This window comes from Microtus pennsylvanicus, chromosome 11 (assembly GCF_037038515.1).
Source record: "Microtus pennsylvanicus isolate mMicPen1 chromosome 11, mMicPen1.hap1, whole genome shotgun sequence".
Classification (NCBI taxonomy): Eukaryota; Metazoa; Chordata; class Mammalia; order Rodentia; family Cricetidae; genus Microtus; species Microtus pennsylvanicus.
In genome coordinates this window covers 28,041,357-28,064,341 of record NC_134589.1, presented here as the reverse complement: position 1 = coordinate 28,064,341, position 22,985 = coordinate 28,041,357, and the positions used below count along the sequence as shown (strand labels likewise).

The 22,985-nt window shown below is 39.1% G+C and overlaps 1 protein-coding gene across 8 annotated transcripts in view; it reads left to right on the top strand.

Moving 5' to 3' along the window:
• Spag9 (sperm associated antigen 9) overlaps positions 1-22,985 on the top strand; it is a 121,410-nt gene that overhangs the window by 64,439 nt on the left and 33,986 nt on the right. For all 8 annotated transcript variants that reach the window (XM_075991104.1, XM_075991108.1, XM_075991107.1 and 5 more), the window contains 4 exons: positions 7,522-7,643; positions 15,958-16,015; positions 17,648-17,800; positions 19,807-19,858. In XM_075991104.1, coding sequence (XP_075847219.1) covers positions 7,522-7,643; positions 15,958-16,015; positions 17,648-17,800; positions 19,807-19,858 — 385 coding nt within the window. The remainder of the gene's footprint in view (positions 1-7,521; positions 7,644-15,957; positions 16,016-17,647; positions 17,801-19,806; positions 19,859-22,985) is intronic.

The window sequence follows — 22,985 nt, the reverse complement described above, 5'->3', positions numbered from 1 at the left end:
ATGTGTGGTTGCTGGGAATTGAACTCAGGACCTCTGGAAGAGCAGCCTCTTAACCTCATAACCTCTGAGCCATCTCTCCAGCCCCCAAGGGAGGAGCTCTTATGGCCTAATCAGTCTCATAACTCCCCTTAATAACATGGTGTCACCTAACATGGTGTCACCTGGTTCTATAGGAAATACAGTCACACAATAGCAGATGAAGGAGGAAAGAGCCAAGAAGTAATTCCTATAGCCTAAGGAAAGAGAAGTAGAGGAAGTAAAAATTTGATCAAACTTTGTTTTTTTTCCCCTCACAAATGAAGAAGAAGGGAATGTATTCTGTTTAGAACTGCAATGATTTCATTACTAGGGAATGTAGTCTCAATTTATGTGGGAAGGCTGTTTAATCATAACAGGAGAATGGCCAGATATTGTTATAAACAAAATTTTCCAAAATATATTGATTAGAATTGAGCTTTGAGTTTCCTAAACAGATTTTCCTTTAGTGAATAATGGCCATTGTCTTAGTTAGGGTTCCTTTTGCTGTGAAGAGACATCACAATCACAACTCTTATAAAGGAAAACGTTTGCCGGGCGGTGGTGGCGCACGCCTTTAATCCCAGCACTCGGGAGGCAGAGGCAGGCGGATCTCTGTGAGTTCGAGACCAGCCTGGTCTACAGAGCTAGTTCCAGGACAGGCTCCATAGTTACAGAGAAACCCTGTCTCGAAAAAGAAAAAAAAAAGAAAACATTTATTGTGGCTTATAGTTTTAGAGATTTTGACCATCATCATGATGGAAACTTACAGGCAGACATGGTGCTGGAGCTGAAGAGTTCTACATCTTGTCGGCAACAGGAAGCGAGCTGTCTCACTGGGCATGGTTTGTGCGTAAATGAGACTCAAAGTCTGCCTTCAGTGAAGCATTTCTTCTAACAAGACCACACCTGCTCCAACAAGGCCATACCTCCTATTAGTGCCAAACCCCTTGGGGACCATTTTCTTTTGAACCACAACAGCCATAAACATGCATCATTTATTAATCCCTGCGAAGCATTGAGTGCTATGAAGTAATGGTTAAATGCATGGACTCCAGGATAAGAATAACCCTAAAAAGAAAAGAATTATGTAGGCTCAAATCACTTGCTTCTCTATTCTTTTCTATTACAACAGGGCTAGAAATGACACTTAGGACCATCCATCTTTTCATTCTCTAAATTTTATTGTATCTTAATTTTAGTTAAATTAGAATTTATTATTGATATTAGTATGACTGTACAAGTATTACATCTTAGCCATAAAATAAACTTTCTTTTGATGCTTTATGTTTTTCTGGGATTGGTGAAATGTTGAGTTGTTAAATTTATTTTCTTTTTATAGTGTTCCATGCACTTTTCACTAACATTCCTAAGTGTAAGATCCTCAGTGTGCTCAGGCCCCAAATCCAGATGTTTTCACAACTCTGCCCTTCTGCTTTCTAGTTCCTTTCTCATGTAACCATGCTGTTTACCTAGTCCTACTGTTTCAGGCCTTCTCTACAGAGAAACAGGACACCGAGGCTCTTTATTATGTGCTAGCACAGGCTCTGCAGGAGTTCCTCAAAAGCAGAGACTTGTGTGTAATGAGTTTGAGTCTTTTGTGCATTTTTGGCTTCGTTATGCGCTATACAGCTATACATGGTGACCTATTATCGACTGTTATTTTTAATTACCAGGCAGAGATACTAAAAATCACTGAAATGCAAAGGAAGGGGTGGATGGGGCTTGCTTGAAAGACCTGGCAAAGTATCACATACACTCAGGGACACTGAGTGGCTCACATTGATTATTACTTTTTATCTTCTTGGCACTTGGAGGCCTATCATGCTGCCATATGCCCGTAATACCTGGGAATATCTTCATCTTTATTTCCTGTATCCCATGTCATCTGCTTCTTGATATATGCCTTTATTTCTACAGAGTTTATTCCTTACCAACTTTTTGGATCTTTAAAGGGTCCATGAGCAGTAATTTTTGAGGACTGAAGTTAAATGCGACAAATATCATATGTAGACTTCCTTCATAATTTGGTAATTTGGCTAAATACACAAGTGCAGGATAGAAAACCCTTTGCTTGGAAATTGTGAAGGTACTGCTTCCTTATCTCAGAGTTCTGTTTGGTTGAGTTGGTTTTATGACAGAGTCTTGCAATATAACCCTGACTGGCTTTGCACTGATGATCCTCCTACCTTAGCCTCTTAAATTCTGGGATTGCAGACACATGCTACCAAGTTCAGATTCACTTGACATATTTTTCTTCTGTCGAGTACTGAGGGTTGAACCTAGGTCCTGATACGTGCTAGGTCAGGTACTCTATCACTGAACTCATCCTCACACCCCTTTTAAAGCTTTTTAATTTCCCTTTTTAAACACAGATTTTCATTCTTTATGTTTTACTTTTTGAGGCAGGGTCTCACTTGACCGGGGAGTCCCTGAACTCCTGATCTTCTTCTACCTCCTAATACTGGGCTTTTACCACACTCAGCTTTCTCTTCCATTTTAATTTATTTGAGATAAGGGCTTCTCTGTGTAGCCTTGGCTGTCCTGGAGCCTACTCTGTAGACCAGGTTGGCCTTGAACTCACAGAGATCCATCTGCCTCTACCTCCCAAGTGCTATGATTATAGGTGTGTGCCACCACTGACCAGCTGCTTTCTCTTCTTTTTAAAAACTTTATGAACCTGTATTTGGTTGTAGGGAGTCGTGTTGCAAGGAGAGGGAGGCCCTTTGTTCATCCCTGCTGCCCGGCTAGCTTACAGCTAAAATAACCACACAGAAACTGTATTAATTAAAACACTGCTTGGCCATTAGCTCTAGCCTCCTATTGGATAACTCACATCTTGATTTTAACCCATTTCTATTAATCTGTGTTCACCACAAGGTTGTGGCTTACTGGGAAAGATTCAACATGTCTGACTTAGCAGCTCCATGGTGGCCCTTTCCTGATTCTGCTTCCTTCCTCCCAGAATTCAGTTCTGTCTTCTGCACCTACCTAAGTTCTACCCTTTCAGGCCAAGCAGTTTCTTTATTGATAACCAATGAAAGCAACACACAAACAAAAGGACCTCCTACACCAGGGTCGTCCTTTGTATTTTCTTCTTTGAAGTAAGTCTTTTCACCTGAAAATTCATCTCTCAGTTCCAATAGTTCTCTATTTTTTTCTTATTTTGTTTCTTCGCCATTCCTAAATACCCTGTTAGGTAATATCGAACATATGAAACCGAACCATATTCTTTTCCCTGTAATTTTTAGGTCTAATTTCCGACTGACTTCTTATAATAAAATTCATTGATTTAAAAAAATGGTTTGCAGGCAGGCAGTGGTGGCATGTGCCTTTAATCCCAGCACTGGGGAGGCAGAGGCAGGTGGATCTCTGTGAGTTCAAGGCCAGCCTGGTCTACAGAGTGAGTTGCAGGACAGGTTCCAAAGCTACACAGAGAAATCTTGTCTCGAAAAACAAAACAAACAAATAAAAACCAACAAAAACAGTTTTCTCTTTTTTCTTAAATAGTTGCTTTTACTTTATATTTTTAAAAATTTTATGTGTATGAATGTTTTGCCTAAACGTGTATGTATGTACACTACTTATACCTAGTACCCACAGAGGTAAGAGACCATCTAACCCACTAGAACTGGAATTACAGATGCTTTTGAACTACCATGTGGGTACTAGGAATAAAACCCAGTCTGCTGCAATAGTAATGATTTCTTTTAACCAGTGAGCCATCTCTTGAGCTCCTATGTTGTGGCATTTGAATTCACTGGGAGAAATCACAGAGACTTAGATTCAATTCAAATTTGCTGAACTAATTTATTCATGCTACTAGCCGAAGATAGCAGCCTTAGAGCCAATACAGCATGCCACGCAGGAGGGAGGGTTAAGGTGAGTTTTAAGGTGGCCATAAGAAAGGTGAGTGTTCAGTTATCTATGGAACCCACAGCTGGGCAGAAAAATTGTTCTACTTCCTCACTTGTTTTTACTTTCCTGCTATCTAGTAATAAAGAGACCGTTCATCCCCTTTCCCATATCCTTAGGCAGGATTTACAGAAGCAAAGGCAGCTGTTAATACCTCATGGCCCATTATTCTTTCATTGGGGCGGGGAGTTCGAGAAAGGGTTTCTCTATTGCGTTGGAACCTGTCCTGTAACGTGCTCTTTAGACCAAGCAGACCTTGAACTCAGGGATCTTCCTGCCTCTGCCTCCCGAGTGCTAGGATTAAAGGCGTGCACCACCACCTCCCAGCCCATTATTCTATTCTTATTTCACCTGCCGGCCCCAAGGATTGCCAGGCATTCTAGAGCAAAAGGTGAAAAACCCTTAAGGGATGCCTGGCTCCATGTGACGTTTCTCTAGTCGTCACGGCGACCTGTGTAAATTATTACTCAGGCTTGAGCACTTCAATGACTGGAATAGAACAGTTATTTCTGGGCAAGCAAAAACACAGTGCCATCAGGTTAGGGCTAGTTGTTAGGTCTCTACAGGTAGATACTCTTTATATCATTTATAGATGTATTTATTCTGAAATTTGTGGTCTTTTCTTTTTTGGTGGGTGTCTTTCTTTTCTGTTATTGCTGCCACTAGCTACATTGTCTAGTAGTTCTATTTTGTTAGAGTGTTCTCCCCACCCCTTGTTTTGGGCTCTGTCTTTTGTGGTAGAATAGTTTTTAAATGTCTGCTTCTCTGTGGCTTTTAGACATACATAGGTAAATGGCAGATATCCTGGTTTCTTGCTTGCATAACATTTAAACTTGACTTCCAAAGGCTTGCAGTTAGCTTAGTGGTCGAATGTTTGCCTGGTATGTGTGAGCTCCTGACCTGGAGCTCCAGCATTGAGTTGGTATGGATGTGCCTTGGTTTCCATTATTCAGGGAGCCGGGAGTCTCAGTGACCTATAAGATCACATCTAAGTCTGCTACTGTTTGCTGTGAAGCTTTTTCTTCTGTTCATGAGTCCCAATAGCATGTTGTATGCCGTTTCTGCAGTTGCTCTTATTTTAAAGCATGTGTCAGGAGTTTTGACAGCATGTATTCCTTAAGTGAGGGTGGGTTTGGTTTCTGCTCTGGTTCCTTATTTTCCACTGCTAATCTAGAATTCCTTTTCTGTCTTATACAAGTCTGTTCATATTTAGTTGCATTTGCCAATCTACTTTTAGGTGGATTTTGAGCTATTAGAGAGGAATACAAGAAATGCTATTTTGCAACCTTTTTTTCTCCCGTTGGCTTTTCAAGATGGCTTTTCTGCATAGCTCTGGTTGTTCTCGAACTTACTCTGTAGATCAGGCTGGCCTTGAACTCAGAGATCTACCTGCCTCTGCCTCCTGAGTTCTGGGATTAAAGGCATGTGCCAACACTGGCTCTACTTTGCAATTTTTTAAAAAAAAGAAGCTTTTGTAGAGTGAGTTTCTATGATTTATAAGGTTCTGTTTTAATGTTTTAAACCTATTCTGTTTTTTTAAAAGATTTATTTATTTATTGTGTACACAGTGTTCAGCCTCCTTGTATGCCCGTAGGCCAGAAGAGGGCACAAGACCTCATTACAGATGGTTGTGAACCACCATGTGGTTGTTGGGAATTGAACTCAGGGAATTGAACTCAGAACCTCCTGAAGATCAGCCAGTGCTCTTAACCTTTGAGCCATCTCTCCAGCCCCTTTTTTTCTTTTGTTTTTTTTTTTTATTTTGTTTTTGAGACACATTTTTTCTGTGTAGCCTTGAATGTCCTGTAACTCACTCTCTAGACCAGGCTGGCCTTGAACTGAGAGATCTGCCTGCCTCTGCCTCTTCTGTGCTTAAAGGTTTAAAGACATGGGCCAACTTGCCCAGCCTTTAATGTTTTAAACCAAAAAGTAAAAATTTTTTACTTTATGTATTATACACATGTATGTTTCATAAACTGTATAGGGCTGGAGAGATGGCTGAGAGGTTAAGAATACTGGCTGCTCTTCTAGAGGTCCTGAGTTCGATTCCCAGCAACCACATGGTGGATCACAACCATCTGTAATGAGATCTGATGCTCTCTTCTGGCATACAGACATACATGTAGGCAGAACACTATGTGCATAATAATAAATAAATCTTAAAAAAAGCAACAGCAGCAAAATGTCAGACGCTCTTATGGTCATCATAGTGCATGCCTGTAATCCCAGAACTTGGGAGGTAGAGCCAACAGTATTCCTAGCCTAGGTCTGCCCATGAGTTCCAGGACTTTTCTCCTTTCTTTCTCCCTCCCCTCCCCTTATTTTCTTCTTCCCCTCCTCTTTTCTTTCTTGACATGTCTGACTATGTATCTCTGGCTGCCACTCAGTATGTAGACCAAGCTCACCTGGAACTCACAGTGCCTGTGCCTCTTGAGTGCTAGGTGCTGAGAATAAAGGCATGAGCCCTCCATGTCTGGCTTCTTGTGTCATTTTTAGAAAAAAACAAAAGAAAAAGCCATAAAACCATGCTAACTTGTACCATAGTTAAGATGACTGGTTCTGCTGTGGCCATCACTCAGTTGGCAGAGTGCTATCTCGCAGGTGTGAAACCCTGGGATTGATCCCCACTCAGCACTGTATCAACCCAGAATGATGGTGTGAGTGTTCTCTAACTTCTGGGTCACAGTCTGTGCCCCAAGTCTTGTCCGGCCCCGACCCGTCCTCAGTAAGCCAGGTAAAAGCCAAACTAAAAGTAGAAACCAGAAAGAGGGCAGGTGACGGAATTGGTTTATTCAATGTGGCCACATTGGGAGAGGAACAGAGAGATCAGGGAACTCCTAAGACGACCTTTGTGGACTTGAAGTGAGATCATAGACCCATCACTGTCTAGGCTTCAGTCTCATCCTGTAAGGTGGTCTGATAAGTTGTTAGCACTGTGTGAGAACCCTTTCAGGGAGAAAAGTTGTCCTGCTGGCTGGTATCTTTTCCTTCTCCTGACATGAAATTCCTAGGAAAATTCACATTTCTTGAGGCCCATTGTCTCAGTAGTCAGAGTGGGAGACAGTCTCTTTAGAGTGTCTTAATTTTTGTCAAGCTAGTTACATAAGCCTGTCACTGAAGGATCAAAAGCCCATGGTCACCCTCAGTTATATAGCAAGATTGGGGTCAACCTGGATGAAGTAAAACCCTGTCTTTAAAAATAAAATAAGTCAACATTGCCTTAATTTGAATTCTTCTTCCTAATTGCAGAATGATTTTGTTAAGTTCCTTAAGCTCTTTAGTTTCCTTATTTATAAAACTGGGGTAATAGTAGCATATGCTTTCTGGAGTAGCTGTAAATAAAGCAATGTGTGTGATACGGACCCAAGTAACTACCTACCATTATTTTGTGTTTCCTAGGACTTCACAGTAGGAGCATAACTCTCCTTCCATGGGAGAGTTCCTTAGGAAACCACTGAGAAACCTTTCTATGTTGGTTATAGTAAATGCAAAGTGTCAGAAATTCCTTTGCTGCTTAATCATTACATTAAAATACATTGTCAAAAAGTCTTTATAATTTGTTGATTTGGCTTTATTGTTTTTGTTGCATAGCACTCCCACCAAAGGCATAGAGAACAAAGCTTTTGATCGAAATACAGAATCTCTCTTTGAAGAACTGTCTTCAGCTGGCTCAGGCCTCATTGGAGATGTGGATGAAGGAGCAGATTTACTAGGTATGACAGCTCCTCTGGAGAAGTACCATAATGTTTAAAAATAAATCTCATTAATGGCTTGATTGAAAATTCATCTAAAATGTCCTGATTGCCTGATGGCACAAGGTTATTGTACTTTCGGAATTTCTTAGAACATATAATTTGATATTGTAAAAGTATTAAAAACACCTTTATATATAGAAATGATAAAAATTGAATTTGCTTTTAAATTTATATTTTTAATTTAAATCGTACAGCTTATTGAATTGCTGTATTCTAAGAATAGATATTATACATCAGGAACAAATGCGATGTGTGTGTACATGTATGATTGGTAGGGCAAATAGTTCTTATATAAATTTCATTGTGTTTTGTTGAGCTTAATTAAATAGGCAATATAACACTTGGCTTGAACTTTTTTTACATTCCTAGAGCATTAATTTTTACCTCTCTAGTAAATGCAGTCATTTTAAAGCTTGTGTTAAGCTAGGGTTGTAGCCCAGTTCCTAGCCACTGCTGCTGGGTCGTCTCCTCCCCCCCCCAAAAAAAAAAGTTGTGTTGTTTGTTGGGCACATAACTGGAGGGTGGGGAAGTACTGTATTCAACTCTTCCACTATAAATTTTCTGCATTATCTTTGCCAAATTGATTAACCCTTTTTTTCTGTCTTGATATTTCATTTTGTGTAAATGTAGGAGGTAGATGCATTTGTGGAATAAAGCCAGCTAACCTCTTCTGTGCATCAGTTAAGTTTGACTGGAAAAAGACCTCTCTCAGATGGATTAGTGGTTCACACCTTTAATCCTCTGCCTAGGGAGATCTGCGTCCAGCCAGATCTACAGAGTTAGTTCTAAGACAGCCAGGGATCATACCTTCCTTGTAGATTAACACTGTGTAGAAATTTAAACCTATAGAATTTGCAGGCATTTGCTTTGTGTAGATACTAAGCTTCAATAACAATAAAGGTTTCTTTTACTGTCATCATACTAGTGACTATACTTGTCAGGTAAATATGGAATGAGTGAATTGTTTTTATTAATTTATGTTAAATTTATTGATTACCAGTTATGTGCTTGACATTGTAAAGGTTTTTTGTTTGCTTTTATTTTAAATGACAAGTTCAGCCAGGCATAGTGGTACATTCTTACCATTCTAGTCCTCAGAGTGTGGAGGGAAGTGAACTGTGAAAGGCCAGCTCAGGCAACATAGGAAGACTTCTACTTCAAAATGTTAGAGTGTAGTGGTATAAACCTTTAATCCACATACCCCAGGAGGCAGAGGCAGAGGCAGATAGATCTCTGTGAGTAGTTCAACCTGAGATATACAGTGAGACCCTATCTCAAACAAACAAACAAAAAATAAACCCCATAGAACTGTAGAAATAACTCAGTTGTTAAGAGCAATGACTGCTCTTCTAGAACCTCAGGATTGCTATCTGTATCTTCAGTTCCACAGGATCCAGTGCCCTTTTCTGGCCTCCACGGGCATTAGGCATGCATATAACACACTGATAAATGTGCAGGCAGTACACGCATACACACATAATAAATGATGATATAACCCTAAACCCCATCTCCCCACATAAAAGTTCTATGTAAACATATATATTAATCAAGATTTAAAAGTCTGCCGATTTAATTCTTTTTTGTTTGTTTGTTTTTAGAGATTTATTTATTATGTATACAGTGTTCTGCCCGCATGTATGCCTGCAAGTCAGAAAATGGCACCAGATCTCATTACAGATGGTTGTGAGCCATCAAGTGGTTGCTGGGAATTGAACTCTTCCTCTGGAAGAGCAGCCTATGCTCTTAACCCCTGAGCCATCTCTCCAGCCCCCCCTCCCATTTAACTCTTTATAGTTAAACATAGACTCCCAACATTAAAATCTTAAGGAAAACTTTAGAAGAATTAAATGAATTGCTTTTCAAAGGAAGGCTCAGAAAGAGCAGTTCTTGAGGAAACTGTATTTAAATTTATATCTTCTTTTTCAGTGTCACATGGCAAAGTTCTTTGAAAGTTTAATTGATTGAGGTGGCAAGGTGGCTCAGTGAGTAAAGGCACTCATCAGCAAGTTTGACGACCTGAGTTCAGTTCCAGGACTCATATGATGGAAGGAGAGAATGGGCTCCTGCAAGGGGTCCTCTGGTTTTATTGGCACATCATGGCATCTAATTGTGCACACATGCAATAAAAAATATAATAAAACTCAGCAAATTTAAAGATAAATTCAAAAAATGCTAGGAAGAATTTAAAATTTAGTACATATTAAGATTTACACTTAGTAAAATTCATTGTATTTTGAGTACAACCCCTTTTTTGTAATCTAAAACGTCTTATTCTTTGAAAGTTTCCTACATATATATAATGTATTTTGACAACTTCCACTCCATCATCTTCCTCATGTCCCTCTCTGCAGCTAAACTCTTCATCCTAAGAAACTCCCCTTCTGCTTTTCTGTTCTTTGTGTGTTGCTTACATGAGCATGTATGAGAGAGGCTGTTGATGGGAGCACATGCTACTTTTCAGTGGGTATACCACTGATGAAAATGGCACCTACACCCAGGAGCCATTAACATTCCAAGGGAGGGGTGGAGTCTCATGTGCCCTGCTCCCTCCTTGATGGAGCACTGGTCCAGCATTATGAAGGTCTTATGCAGGTCACCATGGCTGCGGTGAGTTCATGAGTGCATGGCCACGTCTTGTCCAGGAGACATCTTTTTGCAGCATATCACCTTATTCTCCATCCCTTACATTCTTGTCCCCCTCTCCTTCTTGCTCCCAGAACTTTAGAGGAGGTGATATAGCTGTTTCACTTAGGGCTGAACTCTCCACCCTTATCATTGTAACAATTTAGGATCCTTCCCTTCTGCAACTATTAGAAGCATCTCTCTCTTTTTAAAAAAAAAATTATTCTTTTATTGGTTTCTCTTTGTAACACTGGCTGTCCTGGAACTCGCTTTGTAGACCAGGCTGGCCTCAAACTCACCACCTGCCTCTCTGCCTGTGGAGGAAGTGCTGGGATTAAAGGCATGCGCCACCATTTGTGGCAGAAGATTCTCTTTTCAGATCTGGGAGCACTAATTCAGTGAATTTGGAGCCAGAATAAATTCTTCCTTCTTGAAGCTGCCTTTGTCAAGTGTTAGTTTCATGTTATAATCCGTCATTGCAAGAAGGTTAAAGGAGCGAGAGCCTGAGGCAGCTGAGGATGTTGCATTCACACTCAGTGAACAGAGAGATGAATATACTCATGCTTGCTGAATACAGCATTTTAAGTTTTTGATATTAGAATTGTGTAACAACCACCAGAATCACTTATCATTATGTCATTTCTACTGCTCTTTGAATGAAGTACTTAGTAGGATGATCTGTGTACATTGCCCTATAAAGCCTAGTAGTGAGTAATACAAAACTTGAAGTCAGTGATACTATAACTTTCTTTTCCTGTGAAATATTAAGCCATATAGTAGGTAAAAATAATGGTGGTCTTTTAGTTAAATCTAAAAGATTTAACTTTTTGAAAGTCAGAAAATTAGTTACATATTAAAAGCAAAATCCTTTGGTTTCCTTTCCCTATTGAACATAAGGGACTATTTTAAACTACTCTTTTCTGCTTTGCAGATATTGGCATGTATAGCTTTAGAACATTCCAGATACATAAATACTTGAGTCAAGAATGGTAAATAAGGGCCAGCGATGGAGCTCAGTAAGTAGAGTGCTTTCCTAGTAACAGGAAGTCCTGGGCTCCACTCCCACACAGCTAAACCTGCTGTGATAGCACACACCAGCATTTGGAAGGAAAAAACAGAAAAATCACAGTTCAAGTTTGTCTTCAGGACATGTGAGACTCCACCTTTAAAAGGATGGTCAATGGTTTCTGTGTAATTCAGGGATCAATAATAAAGCTTATACGGTAGAGTGTACTTGTGCCAGCTAAGGTTTCTCCTAATTAGACCTGGGTTGGTGTTAAGTGCAGTCTATTTCTTTATCTCTCGTTATTTATTTTGCTAGTTTTGTTATCAAACTTTTGTTCTAGAAGTAAGTTTCCTTTAATTGTTGAAAGGATCTTTAAATTTAATCTTTGAAAGAAATAATACCAATTATTTTCCTGTTTGTTTTTCAAGACAGAATTTCTCTGTGTAGCCCTGTTTTTTTTTGTTTGTTTGTTTTGTTTGTTCGTTTGTTTTGTTTTTTTTTTTTTTTCGAGACAGGGTTTTTCTGTAGCTTTTGGTTCCTGTCCTGGAACTAGCTCTTGTAGACCAGGCTGGCCTCGAACTCACAGAGATCCGCCTGCCTCTGCCTCCCGAGTGCTGGGTCTGTGTAGCCCTGGTTGTCCTAGAATTCATTCTATAGAACAGGCTTGTCTCCATCCTTGAGATCTGCCTGACTCTCTGCCCCACGAGTGCCAGGTTTAAAGGTGTGTGCCCCGCTGCCTGAGTTCATTTTCCTTTCTTTTCATTAATATCTTATTTCTTAACTTATTTTGGATGACCCTTTTGTCAATTTCTTTCTCTATGTCTGCTCTCTATAATGTGGAAGTATACACCTGGTCATCCAACTCCCAGGATGCTCTTCTTATTAGTCTTGTGGATTTTCAACTTCACTATCTTTTACTAAGAGACCCGCCCCTGAGCCTTGATTGTCTTTGGAACTATTGGCATTCCTTTTGTTTTAGGTTCTTACTGCTGGGATTGCAAGTGTGCACCACCATGCCTGGCTTATTTTTGGTTCCTTCCTTTTTAAAAGTAAAAACTCTACTTTCTATGAATCGTAAAGTTAAGTGTTACCATCCTTCCATTTCTTGTCCTGCTCTTCTATTACTGTGTGATGATGACATACTGCTGTGTGCTACCAATCATTCTTTTGGTTTTTCGAGACAGGGTTTCCCTGTGTAACAGTCCTAGCTGTCCTAGAACTAGCTCTTGTAGACCAGGCTGGCCTCGAACTCACTGGGAAATGCCTGCCTCTGCCTCCCAAGTGCTGGGATTAAAGGTGTGTGCCACCACTGCCCAGCAAACCATTCTAGATACTGGGACATAGCAGAGTAAAAAACAGACTCAACATGCAGTTCTCCAGTATTTCTGTCTCTGAGTGAAAGTGAACCTCTTTGAGCTGTCCGTCTTAGACCCCTCACTTTTCCCTCACAGCCAACCTTCAGTTCCTATGTGTTTGGCCTAAATACTTGCATGTATTCATTTTCTTGTCTCTACTTAAGTTGTATGTTTTCCAGGAATTCTGCTTTCACCTTCTATGCGTAGTCATCCTTAAAGTGTCTACCCATAGCACTGAAGTTCATTATGCCATTCCTCATACTTCCCTGTTGTTTATGAGCCAGTCTCCCTGGACAGGCTGTAAGTTCACTGTGTCAGACACAGCTGTGTCTTCACCATTGTTGCAGATTTAGCACAGCACACCATTTGGGTAAATGGGAATGTGAAATAGTCCCAACAGTTTTACCTCACTACAAAATCTGTGATTTTCCTTTTGAGATGGAGAGTCCTTTAAGAGGATTTTTAAAGAGAGTTTGTCTTTGTAATAATGTATACAACTAGGTAAAATGATATATGCATTGTCAAGGAATTGCAGATCATCCCGATGCCATGTGCACTTCTCTGGATCTAGCTTGACAGTTATAAAAACTGCAGAATGGGGTGTTTTTCTCTGTTTGTTTTTTTGTTGTTGTTTTTATTTTTGCTTATTTTTATGTAATTAAAATTTATGTGTATATTTATATTTCAATTCTAAATAGAGATAGGATTCCTTCAAGTTGTATTTTTCTTATAATTAGTTTTACTGATACATTTCAAAATAAAAAGTTTTGGATAATCCTGCTTATACACTACATTTTAAGAGAGTTCATTATTGACTGTGTGTAAGTTTAATTGAAACTTTTGGAATTATAAAGTATATTCCTCAGGAATACCCAATTTTTTCCTTTTATAATATTTACACTTTATTGTATATAGTTAATAGTTTTACTATATAGATTCAATTTCTTTGTCAGATTTTTCTCGTTTTAGAATAAGTGGGTTTAGTTCTTGCTTTCTGAAAACAATCTAATTGAGTTTCTTGTCCATTTTTCTCTTGGGATGCCTACCCAGGGGAATATTCTGGTGTGTATGTTTTAAATAATTTATTATTACTGCTTTTTAAGATAGGTGTTCTTGGCTGCTGTTCTCATTTGATACTTTTTTATTATTTTTTTCCTGCCTGACTTATTTTTCTCTGCATACAATTGTATTTAGCTTTTATGCTGCTCTAAATGTTTGCAAGTTTGTCACAGTTACTGTATAAACTTTTTCAGAGAGTCTGAATTGTTTCTTGTGTCTCTGAACTCTTACTAAAACATTAGCATTAGTTATTAAGGAAAATATCTCGGCATCATTTTGGAGGTGGAATTTGGAAGCTTTCAGGTTCATCACCCTAGTTTGTGATGAATACAAAATGATTGAATGTGCTACTATTTCTGATAGTTGAGAATACTTGAAAAATTATAATACAGACAAAATAGGAATCCATATATCAGCATTAAATTTTTAGCATTCCCAGGCTGGTTTTGTTTTAAATGATTTAAAAGTCATTAGGAATTTTACTTTTTTTTTTTTTTTTTTTTGAGACAGAGTTTCTCTGTGTAGCACTGGCTGTCCTGGAACTCACTCTATAGACCAGGCTGGCCACAAACTCACAGAGATGCTCCTGCCTCTGCCTCCCAAGTACTGTGATTAAAGGTGTGCAACACCAATAATAAAAAGATATGTTAACTCCTTCGCCTTAAATAACATTCTTTAGAAATATTTCCTTTTGTATTATAAATATTGCTTCTTCTGTGTGTCATTCTCCAACATTATCTCATGAATCTTGGGGTGAGTGAGCAGAGGGTGTTTTGCTTTGTTTTGTTTGGGGTGTTTTGTTTTGTTTTCTCCCAACATTCTCCAATGAACTGTTTTATTTCTTCAATCTCTTATGAGAAGCAAATAGCTTAATTTCTGAAGGATGACTATATCGAATCTTACATTAAATACTCTACATATCTTATAGTACTCATTAAAATATTAAGCACAATTCTATAAAGTGGCAACTGAAAATTATTTGATGTGTGGCACTTTGTAGAATACTTAGTTGTGCTAATTTGGAGTTTTCATTATAATTATATTCAAATTATTGTGGGGAAGAATTGGTGAAGCATTTTTGAGTATATCAGAGACCATCCTTGTGATTGAAGGAAATCACTTTTATTTCTGCCTTTTGTACATCATTATACATTGAGTCCTAGCATGTGAGTCCAGATGTTTTTCATATCATGCATAGAACTTTATAGATTAATGATATGTTTTCATGCTGTTTTTTACATAAAACATTTCTTGTTCTTTGTTTTTGCTTTACATGGAATGCATGGGCTTTAAGACCATAATTTCTTTGGTAAGGTTTCATCTGCCTTGGGGTTCTATCTTTGGTCTTACTTCTGCTTATCCTCTATTAGTCAAACATAATTTCTTAGGCAGAAGCCTACAACAGCAGCTGTGATTTAAAAATAATTTTTGATCCTATCAATGCTCATTTTTCTCCCTAAATAATGATACTTTTTAAGAACATCTGGGGTGGTGGTAGCACATGCCTTTGATCCTTGCATTCAGGACAGAGGTAGGTGGATCTCTGTGAGTTCTAAGCCAGCCTGCTCTACAAACCAAGTTCCAAGTTACACAGAGAACCTTGTCTCAAAACAAAACAAAACAAAAATCTGGCAGAAAGTCTTGATCCTTCTTAAATCCTATCCATGCAAAACAAAATGTAATTGATAGAGATAAAGAACTGGGTAAGAAGAACCCAGAGATGGTGACTTGCATCTGTAACACCAGCTGTTAGGAAGTTGAGGAAGGAAGATCATTTGAGCAATGGAAATTAAGACAGTCTGAACAAACTAACAGAGCAAGCTATATCTCAAAAACAAAAGTGACAGTAGCAAAGAGCCAATAAATTCCTCAGCTTTGTTCTGTGATGACTAGCTATTTGTAATCCTTTCAATAATACATAAATGACAGGCAAAATACGATTAAAGGAAAGATTAAAAATAATAAAGCTTAGGACCATAGCTTATGTGGGGTTTTTTTGGGGGGGGCGGGGGGGGGGGTGGGCTGGTGTTTTGAGACAGGGTTTCTTTGTGTAATAGCCTTAGCTGTCCTGGAACTAGCTCTGTAGACCAGGCTGGCCTCAAGCTCACAGAGATCCTCCTGCCTTTGTCTCCCGAGTGTTGGGATTAAAGGCATGTGCCACAACTGCCCGGCATTATATGTAATTCTTGATACACTTATTTTCAAAGTTTTATCATTTTTCTTTTGATAGGAATGGGTCGTGAAGTGGAGAATCTCATACTAGAGAATACACAGCTGCTGGAAACCAAGTAAGTATGAAAGTTTAACTTGGAATAAAAGAAATACATTTTCTTATTTCCAAGTCAGTGATTTTATGTTAATCTAACACAACATTGTGCTGTCTCCCTACCCAATTTCATTCTCTTCTCAACATCTCTGCATACATAGAGAAATGGGTAATGAACCCTTCATTGTCCTGATAGGTTTTATTACTCTGAAATTAATTAATTAATTAATCTATTTATTTATTTATTATTTTTTTGAGACAGGGTTTCTCTGTAGTTTTGGAGCCTGTCCTGGAACTCGCTCTTGTAGACCAGGCTTGCCTCAAACTCAGAGATCCGCCTGCCTCTGCCTCCCAAGTGCTGGGATTAAAGGCGTGCACCACCACTGCCTGGCTACTATGTTATTTCTGTAGAAATGTAATTTTTATTTCTTTTCCACCATACACATTTTAATATTTTGGATGTGTTGTACACTCATTTTTCCCTCTAAGAGGTGCCAATTTTTTATTTTCTGTATCACAAGTTCTAATTGTTCTTAATAATAAAAACTCGTAGTCAAATATAGGGATTAATGTTGAAAGATCAGAGAAACAAAGTGGCCAGCCACTTGAGAGTTCTTACCTCTACCAATGCTCAGACTAAAGGCGTGATCCTTTTTCTACTAATCCTCAGACTGCATCTCCACACTTGTCTCCTGCCACTTTAATTCCTCTCTTCTCCCAGGCCCATTCCTTCCTGTCTCCACCTCCCTACTGCTGGGATTAAAGGCATGTGACTCCCAAATACTTGGATTAAAGATGTGAGCCACCACTGCCAGGCTCTATTTCTCTTTTAGACTGTATTAGCTGGCCTTGAGCTCGAAGAGATCTGTCTGCCTCTCTCTCCTGAGTGCTGGGATTAAAGGTGTGCCTCACCACTGCCTGGCCTCTGTGGCTAACTAGTGGCTTAGCTCTGCACTCTGATCTTCAGGCAAGCTTTATTTGTTAAAACAAAATAACACCACAATTCTCTTTTGAATATTTTATATTTCTGCATGAATGTAATGAATGGTTTTAGCTTCTGCGCAGACACTTCTTTAGATCTCTCCTTCATATTTGTATATTCTTGGGTAGTTTGTGGGGTTTTAAGTCCCTCAGGCAAATAGACAGGCAGGTTCTTTGTCATGTGAAGAAGCAGATAGGGTCCACTTGTCAATTTGTAATGTCTATCCACACAGAATGCCAGTAACTGTAAATGAGGTCACACACAACATATCCGAATGTACTATATCTCCACTTTTTTTCTTTGTTTATTTCTACTTAAACTACTTTCTCAGTAGTTACTAAAGGCTACTGCAGGGATCTCAGAATCACAGATATCCGCCTGCCTCTGCCTCCCAAGTGCTGGAATTAAAGGCATGTGCCACAACTGCCTAGCTGGGTTTAATATTTCTTAATGCTGATTTTATTTATTAGTGGTATGTCTTGTTTTATCAACTATTAGCTTGGTAAGTATGAAGAGCAAACATTAAGCTATTGTTTTATGGACTTGTCTGTAAAAAACCATCAGGAAGAATGTTAAGTTCTCAGTTGTCCAGTTTTATGATTGACAGTTACTTTAGTCTCAAAGACAGAAAAGTTATTTGTAATGATACATTTGAAATATGTGTTTTTTTAGAAATGCTTTGAATGTAGTAAAGAATGATTTAATAGCAAAAGTGGATGAGCTGACCTGTGAGAAAGATGTGCTGCAGGGAGAATTGGAGGCTGTGAAACAGGCCAAGCTGAAGCTAGAAGAAAAGAACAAAGAGCTGGAGGAGGAGCTCAGGAAGTAAGTTTCAACAGTTGCTGGAAGCCAGACACTTCTAGCCTTTGACACTGAAGCTACCATCTATGTGTGTGGGACTACTATGGCTGCCTACCCTAGGACACATTTCTGCTGTAAACCAAACACCTTGCCAGGGTGCAACAAAGGATTGTAGGTATAACCCTGAGACTGAGGCCTTGAGCTCATTCAAACCAGGAAGGGCCAAGAGCTACCTGGAGAAAGTAAAGTGTCTCTGCCATTTATCTCTGCTATGAGCTGTCTCTCTATTTACCAGTACCTTAACAAAAATGGCCTAGTTTTGTTTTTTTTGTTTTTTGTTTGTTTTTCAATACAGAGTTTCCCTGTGTACCTTTTGTCGTTGTTGTTATTGTTGTTTTGTTTGTTTTTCGAGACAGGGTTTCTCTGTAGCTTTGGAGCCTGTCCTGGAACTAGCTCTTGTAGACCAGGCTGGTCTTGAACTCACAGAGATCCACCTGCCTCTGCCTCCCGAGTGTTAGGATTAAAGGCGTGCACCACCACCACCACCACCGCCACAAATGTCTTATGGTTTTTTAGGGGGGGTTTTTTTTGGCTTTTTTTTTCCCTTTTTCCTAGTCATCTTAGTGTCAAAAATTGTTGCTTTGGACTGAGAGATGACTAAGCAGTTAAAAGCACTTGTTGCTTGCTCTTGCAGAGAACCAGAGACCACCCACACCAGTAGCTCTCAATTGTCTGTAAGCCCAGCTTCAGGGGATCCAACACCCTTTTCTGACCTCTGCAGACATCTGCCTCACCCCCACACATATTCAAATAAATAGATAAACAAAGGATAGGGTAAATCTTAAAAAAAAAAAATTGGGGCTGGAAAGACTGCTCCAATGGTTAAGAGCATTTGCTGCTTTTCCAGGGGACCAGAGTTCAGTCCCCAGCATCCACTTTAGTCGCCTTACTACGGCCTGATACACACTACTTGGTGTACACTCATATGCTCACATACAAGGAAATAAATCTTTAGAAATCAAACAAAAAAAACCTTAAATCTTCAATTAAAGTTAAAGTTCATTATTTTCCTCTACTTAATTTGCTCTTGTTGTTTCCTGTTCTTGAGGTGACTGGCCTCTAATTCATTGTGTGTAGCAGAGAATGGCCTTGAATACCTGTTCTCTGACTCCAAGAAGCTAAGATTATAGGCCTATGCTGCCATGGCTAACCTTGCTGGGTTTGTATTTTTTTAGTTTTTTTTTTCTGTTTTTCTTTTTAGAGTCTACTTTATTTGGTACAAAGCTTTTTAGTTTATTTTTTGAGACAGGGTCATATATAGCCGAGGCTGGCTTTAAACTTATTGTGTAACTGAGAATGACCTTGAACTCCTGATCCTCCTGTCTGAACCTCCCAAATGCCCAGATTATACCAGTGCACCACCGCACCTGGTACAACCTGATTTTGTTTTGTTTTAAGAAGTGCTATGATGGGGGCTGGAGAGGTGGCTCAGTGGTTTTAAGAGCACTGGGTGCTCTTCCAGAGGTCCTGAGTTCAATTCCCAGCAGTCACATGGTGACTCACACCATCTGTAATAAGACCTGGCACCCTCCTCTGGTGTGTGGGCATGCATGGAGGCAGAATGTTGTATACATAATAAATAAATAAATCTTTAAAAAAAAAGTACTATGATAATGTTTTCCAAATTAAAGGCAGCAGTCTGCTAACCTTTGGGCAAAATAAAAAATAATCCTGGGACTGGAGAGATGGCTCAGTAGTTAAGAGCTTTGCCTGTTCTTCCAAAGGTCCTGAGTTCAATTCCCATCAACCACATGTGTTCACAACCATCTGTAATGATGAGATTTAGTGCCCTCTTCTGGCCTGCAGGGATACATGCAGGCAAGACACTGAATACATAATAAATAAATATATCTTAAAAAAAAAGAAAAAGAAAAAATTCTGTAGTGGTAACTAAAGCTGTTTACATTTTCTCTCATTATTTTTAAAGATTAATTTAGTAACATGTTTTGTTTTGTTTGTCCCCCTACTAGAGCTCGTGCAGAAGCTGAAGATGCAAGGCAAAAAGCAAAAGACGATGATGATGTAAGCTTATGATTTGGGGTGTTTTTCTTACAGCTTTTTTGATATTTGGGAGTTTCTTGCTAATATTTAGTATTACGGGTCGTGAATAAACTGGCTCTCATTTCTATATGATATCTATATGCTGTTTTTTCTAGAGCCGTGTGCTTGCTTTTCCTCAGTGGTTCAGTGCTCTGACCTGTGTTAGCATGCTATTGTTTCTAATTTTAATAAGTAAGGTTTTGTTAGGTAGCCCAGACAGGTCTCAAACTTAAAATCCTCTAATCACACACATCACACATACTATGACACATGTGTTTATACACACACATGCACACACACAAAATAAGTTTTTGCCAGTCCATATGTATGTATACCACATGTGTACCTGATCCCTAGAATCCAGCAGAAGTCATTAATTAAATTTTTTAGATGGACTTGCAAAGATGGCTCAGCATGTAAAGGTATTTGTTGCCAAGCCTGATGACTTGAGTTCAATCCACAGGACCACATAGTAGAAAGATCTGACTCCCACAAGTTGTCCACATGTATGTTGTAGAATATATGCATCTATGTGTGTAGACACATACATAGATACACATTACACACAAGACACATAGGTAGGCACACTAAGTTATGTTGCCAAAAATGTCCCTGAGAAATCCATGATCCTTTCTCATTTAACTAAAAAAAATAATAATTTCATCATATAAATGTGTACAATTGTCTAGTTTTAATGAACTGTCAACTTGCCGCTGACTATAATTAATCACTTCAAAAAAAAGGTCTCACTTGAATGATTGTCTTCATTGGGCTGGTCTGTAGGGATTGTCTTGATTGCTAAGTGATATAGGAGAGCCAATAAATACTATTATGGGTAGAACCATCCCTAGGCAGATGATTCTCGGCTCTATAGGAAAGCTCCCCAAGCATAGGCTAGAAAACAAGCCAGTAAGTAACATTTCTCCGTGGTTTCTGCTTAAGTTCCGCTTACGTTTGTCCTTTGAATCCCTTGTTGGACTCTGACCCGGAAGTATAAACCCAGTAAATTCTTTCCTCCCCTAAGTTACCTTTGGTCACTGTTGTATCATTGCACTGGAAGGGAACGAGGAGACATACACATAGTCGACATTTCCATGAAGATCTTAAAATAGCATAACAAGTCTGTGTAAATGACAGCTAAATTTTTTTATTTCCTCCCCAAAATATGCACTAATTTTCCTTTTTGAAAGATTCTCACTTTGTAGCCCCTGTTTGACTTGGAACTCACTGTGTAGATCAGGCTATCTTTAAACTCATAGAGATCTGCCCGCTTTTTGCCTCCTGAGTTCTGGGATTAAAGGCCTGCACCACCACAACCAGCATCATAATTCTGTAATAAAATATTAAAATAATATGTTTGTATTTGGAAATTAAATTACCTACTTCTGTATATTTCTACAAAGTATGGTGCTGGCTTTATTTCAAACCACCTTTAGGAACAGAGGGCCTGACTCTGTGGTAGAACACTTGGCTAGCATGCTTGAGGCCTGGGTTTCATCCCTGGTACCACAGAAACACTATATTCCATTTTGGAGATTTGCTGGGGTTTTTAAGTATACTTTGAGATGCTCTTGTGTTGTAATAAGTGCTGTAGTTCATTCTTAGCATCCCATTATATGAATGCGCTACAGTTTTTCTGTTTTCTTGGTAGTGAATATTTGGGTATTTCATAACAAATATTTTATCACAACAAATGATGCTGTTGTTAAAAGCATTATGAAGAAATGGTTAAAAGCACCCACATAGCAGCTCACACCTGTCTGTAATTCCAGTTCCAGAGGATCTGACACCCTCACACAGACGTACATGCAGGCAAAACACCAATGAACATAAAATAAAAATAAATTATAAAAAAGCATTGTAATAAACTAGGTACAGTATTTGCTTGTTGTCTTAGGGTTTTCTATTGCTGTGATGAGACATTATGACCATGACAACTCTTCTAAAGAAAGCATTTAATTGGGGTAGCTCGTTTACAGTTTCAGGGGTTCAGTCCATTATCATCATCACCACAGGGAACATGGTGGCATGCAGGCAGATGTGGTGCTGGAGCTGAGAGTACTGTATCTTGCAGGTGACAGGAGATATCCTGAGCATAGGAAACTTCAAAGCCCGCCCCCACAGTGTCACTCTTCAAGGCCATACCCACTCCAACAGAGCCACATACCCTAATAGTGCCACTTCCTATGATATTATAGGGGCCAGTTTACATTCAAACTACTACACTGATGATCCCAGCATGTCAAAAGACTGTGGTAGGAAGTTTGGGCTATGTGTAGGGAGGTCACTTGTACTAGCCTATATTACACATAGTGAGATCTTGTTTAAAACAAAAAGCAGCCAGGTGTAATAGTACACCCCTTTAATCCCAACACTTAAAGCAGGAGGTCTTTTGTGACTTTGAATTCAGTCTATTCTACATAGGGAGTTCCAGGATAGACAGGCTCTACATATGTAGTGAGAGCTTACCTCAACATCAACACCCTCCAATAAAAGAAAACAACATTATAGTACTATACTATAGTCTTTGGTATGAAGGCTTCTGGACCCCCTCCCCTCCCAGAGTATGTATGTAGTAGTACTATTATTACTGTGTTGCTGAATTTGGGTCTTTCTTTATTTCTGTTTTTTTGTTTTGTTTTATTTTTAGAGACAGGGTTTCTCTGTGTAGTTCTGGCTGTCCTGGAACTCACTTTGTAGGCCAGGCTGGCCTCGAACTCAGAGATCCACTTGCCTCTAGGCAGAATTTAGTCCTTTTGTTATTTGTGGATGGCTTTTGTTTGAAGAGTGGGCTAAATTCTGAGGCAGGAAGACAAAGGTGGAAGACTGCTGAGATGTTCCAAGATTTCAGTCTTGATCTAAAATGTACATGCTCCTCTCAACTAAACAAAAGCCTATCATTAAACCTACCTGCTCCCGCAGAGGAAGACTGAGAGATTAGCAGCAGAAGGAAGTTAACTTGGATATGTGCTTTGGAGCCTTACTTCTGTATGGCTTCCATATTCATATCTTATTCCCTGTAGCAATAATTCTGACTTAATCTTGTGTTTCCACTGGTGGTTCGTTGTTGTTCTTTGTTTTTGCTGTTATAGTCTGGTTCCTTAGCAAC